The sequence below is a fragment of the Triticum dicoccoides genome, chromosome 5B (genome assembly GCF_002162155.2).
Source record: "Triticum dicoccoides isolate Atlit2015 ecotype Zavitan chromosome 5B, WEW_v2.0, whole genome shotgun sequence".
Lineage (NCBI taxonomy): Eukaryota > Viridiplantae > Streptophyta > Magnoliopsida > Poales > Poaceae > Triticum > Triticum dicoccoides.
Genome location: NC_041389.1, coordinates 532,395,694 through 532,406,252, shown reverse-complemented (window position 1 = coordinate 532,406,252; position 10,559 = coordinate 532,395,694). Strand labels below are relative to the sequence as shown.

At 44.5% G+C, this 10,559-nt stretch overlaps 1 protein-coding gene across 1 annotated transcript in view; it reads right to left on the bottom strand.

Annotated features, from left to right (window-relative positions):
* Window positions 1–9,566: 9,566 nt before the first annotated feature.
* Window positions 9,567–10,559, bottom strand: part of LOC119311395 (phospholipase D delta-like) — a 6,845-nt gene continuing 5,852 nt past the window's right edge. Inside the window, exons 9-10 of the mRNA XM_037587034.1 lie at window positions 10,227–10,424; window positions 9,567–10,134 (exon numbers count right to left, since the gene is read on the bottom strand). Coding sequence (XP_037442931.1) covers window positions 9,841–10,134; window positions 10,227–10,424 — 492 coding nt within the window. The 3' untranslated portion in view covers window positions 9,567–9,840. The remainder of the gene's footprint in view (window positions 10,135–10,226; window positions 10,425–10,559) is intronic.

The following is a 10,559-nucleotide window of genomic DNA, read 5'->3' as shown; positions in this document are numbered from 1 at the left end:
CACGTATTACTCTGAAGCAGTACGCATCCTCGTCGACCTATGAGGTTTGGTAGTGACTTGATCCGAAGTTTCATGATCACTATCATAAGCTTCTACTTCAATTGGTGTAGGTGCCACAGGAACAACTTCCTGTGCCCTGCTACATACTTGTTGAAGTGACGGTTCAATAACCTCATCAAGTCTCCACCATCCTCCCACTCAATTTTCGAGACAAACCTTTCCTCGAGAAAGGACCCGATTCAAGAAACAATCCCTATTGCTTTCGGATCTGAATTAGGAGGTATACCCAACTGTTTTGGGTGTCCTATGAAGATGCATTTTATCCGCTTTGGGTTCGAGCTTATCAACCTGAAACTTTTTCACATAAGCGTCGCAACCCCAAACTTTTAAGAAACGACAACTTAGGTTTCTCCAAACCATAGTTCAAACGGTGTCGTCTCAACGGAATTACGTGGTGCCCTATTTTAAAGTGAATGCGGTTGTCTCTAATGCCTAACCCATGAACGATAGTGGTAATTCGATAAGAGACATCATGGTACGCACCATATCCAATAGGGTGCAACTATGAAGTTCGGACACACCATCACACTATGGTGTTCCAGGCGGTATTAATTGTGAAACAATTTCCACAATGTCTTAATTGCGTGCCAAAGCTCGTAACTCAGATACTCATCTCTATGATCATATCATAGACATTTTATCCTCTTGTCACAATGATCTTCAACTTCACTCTGAAATTACTTGAACCATTCAATAATTCAGACTTGTGTTTCATCAGTAAATATACTTAGTATCTACTCAAATCATCTGTGAAGTAAGAACATAACGATATCCACTACGTGCCTTAGCACTTATTGGACTGCACACATCAAAATGTATTACTTCCAACAAGTTGCTATCTTGTTCCATCTTTCTGAAAACGAGGCTTTTCAGTCATCTTGCCCATGTGGTATAATTTGCATATCTCAAGTGATTCAAAATCAAGTGAGTCCAAACGATCCATCTGCATGGAGTTTCTTCATGCGTATACACCAATAGACATGGTTCGCATGTCTCAAACTTTTCAAAATGAGTGAGTCCAAAGATCCATCAACATGGAGCTTCTTCATGCGTTTTACACCAATATGACTTACATGGCAGTGCCACAAGTAAGTGGTACTATCATTACTATCTTATATCTTTTGGCATGAAAATGTGTATCACTATGATCGAGATTCAATAAACCATTCCTATTAGGTGCAATACCATTGAAGGTATTATTCAAATAAACAGAGTAACCATTATTCTCCTTAAATGAATAACCGTATTGCGATAGACATAATCCACTCATGTCTATGCTCAACGCAAACACCAAATGACAATTATTCAGGTTTAATACTAATCTTGATGGTAGAGGGAGCGTGCGATGTTTGATCACATCAAAATTGGAAACACTTCCAACACATATCGTCAGCTCTCCTTTAGCTAGTCTCCGTTTATTCCGTAGCTCTTTTATTTCGAGTTACTAACACTTAGCAACCGAACCGGTATCTTAATATCCTGGTGCTACTAGGAGTACTAGTAAAGTACACCTTAACATAATGTATATCCAATATACTTCTATCGACCTTGCCAGCCTTCTCATCTACCAAGTATCTAGGGTAATGCTGCTCCAGTGGTTGTTCCCCTTATTACAGAAGCACTTAGTCTCGGGTTTGGTTCAACCTTGGGTTTATTCACTAGAGCAGCAGCTGATTTGCCGTTTCATGAAGTATCCCTTCTTGCCCTTGCCCTTCTTGAAACTAGTGGTTTCACCAACCATCAACAATTGATGCTCCTTCTTGATTTCTACTTTCGCGGTGTCAAACATCACGAATACCTCAAGGATCATCATATGTATCCCTGATATGTTATAGTTCATCACGAAGCTCTAGCAGCTTGGTGGCAGTGACTTTGGAGAAACATCACTATCTCATCTGGAAGATCAACTCCCACTCGATTCAAGTGATTGTTGCACTCAGACAATCTGAGCACAAGCTCATCGATTGAGCTTTCTCCCTTAGTTTGCAGGCTAAGAAAATCGTCGGAGGTCTCATACCTCTTAACGTGGGCACGAGCCTGAAATCCCAATTTCAGCCCTCGAAACATCTCATATGTTCCGCGACGTTTCGAAAACGTCTTTGGTGCCTCTACTCTAAACCATTTAACTGAACTATCACGTAGTTATCAAAACGTGTATGTCCGATGTTCGCAACATCCACAGACGACATTTGGGGTTCTGCACACTGAGCGATGCATTAAGGACATAAGCTTTCTACTGATCGCATAATCGCTACTATCAAATTTCAACTATATTTTCTCTAGGAACATATCTAAACAGTGGAAGTAAAGCGCGAGCTTACGACATAATTTGCAAAGATCTTTTGACTATGTTCAGGATAATTAAGTTCATCTTATGATCTCCCACTCAGATAGACATCCCTCTAGTCATGTAAGTGATTACATGATCCGAGTCAACTAGGCCATGTCCGATCATCACGTGAGACGGACTAGTTATCATCGGTGAACATCTTCATGTTGATCGTATCCTCCATACGACTCATGCTCGACCTTTCGGTATCTTGTGTTCCGAGGCCATGTCTGTACATGCTAGGCTCGTCAAGTTAACCTAAGTGTTTCGCGTGTGTAAATCTGGCTTACACCCGTTGTATGTGAACGTAAGAATCTATCACACCCGATCATCACGTGGTGCTTCGAAACGATGAACTTTCGCAACGGTGCACAGTTAGGGGAACACTTTCTTGAAATTTTAATAAGGGATCATCTTATTTACTACCGTCGTTCTAAGCAAACAAGATGCAGAAACATGATAAACATCACATGCAATCAAATAGTGACATGATATGGCCAATATCATTTTGCTCCTTTTGATCTCCATCTTCGGGGCTCCATGATCATCATCGTCACCGGCATGACACCATGATCTCCATCATCGTGTCTTCATGAAGTTGTCTCGCCAACTATTACTTCTACTACTATGGCTACCGGTTAGCAATAAAGTAAAGTAATTACATGGCGTTGTTCAGTGACACGCTGGTCATACAATAAATTAAGACAACTCCTATGGCTCCTGCCGGTTGTCATACTCATCGACATGCAAGTCGTGATTCCTATTACAAGAACATGATCAATCTCATACATCACATATCATTCATCACATTCTTCTTGGCCATATCACATCACATAGCATACCCTGCAAAAACAAGTTAGACGTCCTCTAATTGTTGTTTGCATGTTTTACGTGGCTGCTATGGGTTTCTAGCAAGAACGTTTCTTACTTACGCAAAACCACAACGTGATATGCCAATTGCTATTTACCCTTCATAAGGACCCTTTTCATCGAATCCGTTCCGACTAAAGTGGGAGAGACTGGCACCCGCTAGCCACCTTATGCACCAAGTGCATGTCAGTCGGTGGAACCTGTCTCACGTAAGAGTACGTGTAAGGTCGGTCCGAGCCGCTTCATCCCACAATACCGTCGAAACAAGATTGGACTAGTAATGGTAAGCATATTGTACAAAATCAATGCCCACAACTACTTTGTGTTCTACTCGTGCAAAGAATCTACGCAATAGACCTAGCTCATGATGCCACTGTTGGGAAACGTAGCAGAAATTCAAAATTTTCCTACGAATCACCAAGATCTATCTATGGAGAAACCAGCAACGAGGCAAAGGAGAGTGCATCTACATACCCTTGTAGATCACTAAGCGGAAGCGTTCAAGAGAACGGGGTTGAAGGAGTCGTACTCGTCGTGATCGAAATCACCGGAGATCCTAGTGCCGAACGGACGACACCTCCGCGTTCAACACACGTACAACCCGGTGATGTCTCCCATGCCTTGATCCAGCAAGGAGAGAGGGAGAGGTTGAGGAAGACTCCATCCAGCAGCATCACAACGGCGTGGTGGTGATGGAGGAGCGTGGTAGTCCAGCAGGGTTTCGCCAAGCACCGCAAGATATGAGGAGAAAGAGAGGTAGGGCTGCGCCAACAGGAGAAGAAACTCATGTGTTGGGCTGCTCCTATGCCTCCACTATATATAGGGGGAGAGGGGGCTGCGCCCCCACCTAGGTTTCCACCCCTAGGGGGCGGCGGCCAGCCCTAGATCCCATCTAGGGGGGCGGCCAAGGGGTGGAGAGGGGGAAACTTGCCCCCCCCCCCCCCAAGCAAGGTGGGGCGCCCCCTCCCCAAACCCTAGGCGCCTTGTGCCCTTGTGGGGGGCGCACCAGCCCACCTGGGGCTGGTCCCCTCCCACACTTGGCCCATGCAGCCCTCCGGGGCCGGTGGCCCCACTTGGTGGACCCCCGGGACCCTCCCGGTGGTCCCGGTACGTTACTGATAAAACCCGAAACTTTTCCGGTGACCAGAACAGGACTTCCCATATATAAATCTTTACCTCCGGACCATTCCGGAACTCCTCGTGACATCCGGGATCTCATCCGGGACTCCGAACAACATTCAGTAACCACATACAAACTTCCTTTATAACCCTAGCGTCATCGAACCTTAAGTGTGTAGACCCTACGGGTTCGGGAACCATGCAGACATGACCGAGATGTTCTCCGGTCAATAACCAACAGCGGGATCTGGATACCCATGTTGGCTCCCACATGTTCCACGATGATCTCATCGGATGAACCATGATGTCAAGGACTCAATCGATCCCGTATACAATTCCCTTTGTCTAGCGGTATTGTACTTGCCCGAGATTCGATCGTCGGTATCCCGACACCTTGTTCAATCTCGTTACCGGCAAGTCTCTTTACTCGTTTTGTAACACATCATCCCGTGATCAACCCCTTGGTCACATTGTGCACATTATGATGATGTCCTACCGAGTGGGCCCAGAAATACCTCTCCGTTAACCGGAGTGACAAATCCCAGTCTCGATTTGTGCCAACCCAATAAACACTTTCGGAGATACCTATAGTGCACCTTTATAGCTACCCAGTTACGTTGTGAAGTTTGGTACACCCAAAGCATTCCTACGGTATCCGGGAGTTGCACAATCTCATGGTCTAAGGAAATGATACTTGACATAGAAAAGCTTTAGCATACGAACTACGATCTTTGTGCTAGGCTTAGGATTGGGTCTTGTCCATCACATCATTCTTCTAATGATGTGATCCCGTTATCAACGACATCCAATGTCCATGGTCAGGAAACCGTAACCATATGTTGATCAACGAGCTAGTTAACTAGAGGCTTACTAGGGACATGGTGTTGTCTATGTACCCACACATGTATCTGAGTTTCCTATCAATACAATTATAGCATGGATAATAAACGATTATCATGAACAAGGAAATATAATAATAATAACCAATTTATTATTGCCTCTAGGGCATATTTCCAACATCTCCTTCATCGCATCAATGCCACTATTCGTTTGTAGGTAAAGTAGTTGTAGCTGCTGCAGACGCGATGTTGTTGACAACGACGTTGGTGAAGACCGGTGAAAGCAGACAACATTGGAGACGCTGGTACGCGGCGCCATCTGACTTGGATAGAAGAAGAACAGTGGTGATGAAGCTGAGAAGTTGCACTAAATTAGTCATCTCGTTCACCGGTACATGGTGGTGTTTGGAGTGGAGTACATTACGATGACGACACAAGTAGGCGTCAACCACAACGATAGTTCTTCCCACGGTCAGTTTTGATATCCACAATTTCGCCTATATATACAACCAACACACAAATATATTAAAAATTTATTAATATGCAACATACGAAATTATTTAGTATGAAAACTTAAATTAATATTTTTTAGATTATTTAATATTAAATTTATTTAATTAGTGAATTTGATATTAACGTAATTTAACTAGATGCACTAATTATTATATTTTATGTGTTTATGCAGGATCTTTTATGGGTTGGCGAAACCAAAGAGACGGCCTACGGGTATGCAACGGTTGTGTTAATCCTACTCGGTACTCACCTGTTGCTTCAGAAGCAGCTAAGTTCTTTCACTTGATGTTTATATTGCAAACTTATGGGATAAATTTCTACCGTCTTCCCAGGCAGTTCCACCCGAAGGGCACTTCTCTGTGTCTACAGGTTCTCAACAGACACCAAACAGGCTAAACAGAGAACTACCGGCAGAGCTTTCTCCTATAGGATCCCTAGTGTAAGAGATCATCTCATAAATTCATAATAGTAAGACCAAGTGAAACACGAAACTACTTCATATCGATAACATAATTTGCATATGGTTTTCCCTTTCAGGACTTCAAAGGGATTCCGAAGAGAAAAGAAGGTTACCTTCTGTCTGCCTCCACCATGGAATGATACAAAGCCTCAAAGGCTTTATTACAAGTGGAGATAGAGGCTACTACTACGGTTACTGAGGAGTGTGAGGGCTATGGTGCTTGGGTGCTACGATGCTCTGGAGTCTGGTGTTGTGTAGCGCTCAGTCCTCCTCCTTTTATAGTGCGCGAGGGACACCACGCGGACACTGGTTTATTCTTCTCTAAATGGCACACTACTGCACGCCTTGAAACAGCTTCAGTGTCATGCATATTCCTTCGTGTGAGCTGATGAAACAGCGCCATTTTTATCTGCCTTTTGGTCTGCACAATCAAGCATCTGTGTTTGCATAGCCTGGCCATGCATGATTCCAATGCGTGACTGCATTTTTTCAGCATTAAGATTCGTTTTTTGCTAAATGTTACGGCCTAAAAGCTTTTGTATAGACCACGGATTGAAGATCTTGTCCAGACAGAGGATTTTTTCTAGGCTAGAATCCTTGTCTCGACAGATGATTTTGTCCAGACTGAAAATCTTGTCTTGACAAATGATCTTGTCGCGACGGAAGCTCTTGTCTCCATTGCAGTTCTTGCCCTGATATTTAATTTCAAGCCTTGCATGCACTGTTTGTATGCCTCGTAGTATAATATAAGTCATCCATGTCTGAATATTTTAGCTCTCATGCATGGCTCAATATTTTAAGATGGATGAAGAGTCTTGTCTTGATTGAGGAGTTTACCGTAACTCTTCTCCTTAACCTTTCCTGATACGAATATTGCGTGTTTGCTTCTTACAAAAATATTCGCGTTGTGTCTATTTATTATATTCTTTTTTTAAATGGTATAGGCCTAGGGTAGCTCCCATTCCACCCTTGGTTTCCTGCAAGTGGTTACGCTGAATTTCATGTCAGACATACTGGTGACTTACTCGTTGCCACTAAAGTTGAGATCAATGAGTATATCTCCATCTTGCACTTATGCTTCGCCACCGAAGTGCTTTGCACCTTGCATATATTAGTGAATGTAACATTAGTAAGAAACACTCTTAAAACATTTCTAGAATGTCTAACAACTAAAGTGCTTTGTAGTGGGTTAAAATTTGCTCGCACGTATTATCCTAAATGTTTCAAAGATATGCAGTAAGACTTACTCTTAATATTTTCCACAATAATGGTTCCACGACATGAGTATCAACTATAATATCATCTTCAGTCTAGTAGGAAACATTTAATTTTAGATATTGTTTTATGTTAATTGTATCTTGAAGTCTACATTAGACTAGTTTGTAAGAAAAGGGGAGAATTATTTACCTTAATGTTGTTGCATCAAGAATATTCAAATAGTTTAGCATGTTAAGTATCTCCCTTGATATGGTGTTGCTTTGCATCGTAGGGCACGTGTGGTTTTGCGTCGTCCAAGTCACAATATGTTCTAGTAACTGCAAAAGAACGATCTAACATCAGAGCAACTATGAAGGGTTCAGTAAGGGAGGATAAAACAAATGTTAACTCTGTTGGGGATGGAGATGACCCAAATAAAGGAAACACACATGATTTTGCCAATAATGATGGTATACCTTCTCGCCCACGAGTTACTATTAGGACAATTGCTGACCTGGACGTACTAGATCCTTCAGAAGTTCTGCTTGTTTTGGCTAGTGAAGGTTCCATCGTAGATAAAATATTTTTGGGGCATTTTTTCCTAGAGCGGAGGTACATGGCTGGCCTTAGAATGAGGCCCTTACAAGTTCAAGACAACAGTGTGAAATAAAAAAGAAAAACGGAGTTCGATACAAGGTCATAAAGACCCAAAAACCACGACACAACGTGCTACACAAGGACGGAGATCAAAGATCCCGAGGACACTAAGGGGCGCCCCTATCCCCACCTTGCGGGCAGGCTGCTGGCGAGGTGCTCCACCCTTCCTCGCTCCCTTGTTCTTGCCAAAAGCTTCCATAGCAGCAGAAAAATCACCAATTTATATATCAAGTCAGCTGGGTGCTGAAAAATATTTCCTTCCATAACGGCTTTATTACGGGTAGTCCATATGGAGAGGATTTCACTTTGCAAAACTCAAACTCTTCTCCAAGTTTCCTCGCCCAAGCTACGTCAGCAGATGCTTTCAAAGGGCCATTTCATGACTTTTTTTATTACGACCCGCATGAAGAAGAGGCAAAAGAAGAGGAAGAGGAAGAGAAATGGAACACAATAGCTACACGTCAATCGCCTGACTTTCGAAGTTGGTGTCAGTCAATTTTTGGTTCAACGAAGAACAGCCGGAGGGGGAGGAAGAACTCGCCGGAGAGGAGGAAGAACCTCGTTGGGCAGGCTACCCCACCATCTATCTTAGGGTGGGGGTGGGGGAGGCAGCACGGCGGTTGTGGGGCGGCGGCAACGGGCGATGGTAAAGGTTTGCCGGAGAAAAAACCGGCGAGGCCCGGGCCTAGAGGGATGGCCGGGGCGGTGGCAGCACGGCGGTGGGAGGAGGTCCCTGGGAGGGCGGGGCGGCAAGGCTGCGCGGTAGCGCCGCCGGCCGCGGGCGGTGGTGGCTGGCGGTTCGGCCGTTGGTCCGTGGGGCAGTTGGAAGAAGATTCGCCGGGAGGTTGAAGACGACCTGACAGCCATTAGATTGGAGATGGAGGGTGGAGAGCAGTCGACTGACCCAAATCGGAGAATTCAGTCGACTGGCACCCAGCCAGTCCCGAAATGGAATGATGACACTGTTGATGAGCCATTGCAGGACCATGCAGATCAGCCAACACTAGATCATCCACATAGAAAAGAGGTAGAAGAAGAGCAAGAGGAAGAAGAGGAAGGGAATGCTCAACTCCTAGATCCAGATTACAACCCGGCAGATTCAGACAATGAATACTACACTGAAGAGGAAGTTGAAGGTTGGATTGTTTTTGAACGTTTTGATATTGCCGATGAGCCACTGCAGGATCATGCACATCAGTCAACGCTAGATCAGGAAGCACATCTAGATGATGAATCAGATGATGACTACTATCCATCTTCCGAAGATGGATCAAATGAGATGAGAGTGATCTGGAAGGTTCTTGTGATGATTGTCGGTTGCCCTTAGTATCCGAAACAGAATCTGAAGACGATGCAGGCGACCCAGATTACCACCCTTCATCCGAGTCGGACTAATTAATGCGACGAGGAGGGAGCCGCGGGGGCTAGTGCTGCTTCCTGCTCAATAACTCAAACAGCCGCGGGGACACGCTTTTTCTGTGGGAAGAGCTGGCGGCACTAAACACATGGCACCAAATGAAAATGGTTGTGAACCCCCTTGTACGTGCACAGTTCGCAGTAGAAATGTCAAAAACTATCAATGACCCTGTCCTGTCCTGTCCATGTACATACTGTAGAAAAAATCTTACAAAGGCACAACTCTACAACGCACCGTGAACAGCCCGTGCTTTCCCCTATACGCCACACAATGTGTGATCACAGATTACCATCCGTCGGCAAGACAAGACATTCAGAGAGGTTTTACAGGTGAGCAAAAGAACCAGCTTGGACCCTGAAGAGAAGTCAGTGCTGTGATGCTACATCGTCAGCGAATCAGGAAGCGAGGTCGGAGCGCCGCAGATCTTGCCGCCAACGTCGGGGAAGCATTCTTGGTCGGGCAGCGGGACGATCTTACCATCGGGCTCTACCTTCACCGGGTATCTGAGGAGGTGCCCTTGCAACGTTTGCATCTCTTCTGACGCGAATCTTTCCCAGTTTTCTTCGGCTATTTGGTTCACTAATCTTACACAGTCCAGGCTAGAAGGTTCCTTGAAGTGGTCATCAACCATACCAAGGTGTTCAGCCCAGAGGGAGCTCCTATACCCATATACCTGCAAGCAAAACAAAGGTTACAGCATTTCTGACGAAGCCTCTGCTGTTAACCAGTAAAAAAGAAGCCGAAGGAGAAAGCCAGTCGACGAACCTGGCCGTGAGGATGACCCTTCTTCGAAGACCATGCATGATGAGGCTGGTAGGCACCCATTGCGATTTCGGTATCTCTCGAGCCAGCCAAGGATCTCTGATTGATGTTTGCCGAGCCCAAAATGACGTATTCATCGTCTACAATCATCCCTTTTGCATGAACATAGATCATGAACCGCCGATGTTTTCTAGCCAGGCCCTATCAATTTTCAAAGGGGGGATTAAAATAACTGTGTTAATTCAGATTAAACTTTTAGGAAAGGAAGAGCTGGAACAATGCTCATGATGAGTAAATTATGTTTGCCAACTCTTTGTTTGTATATACACCATGTTA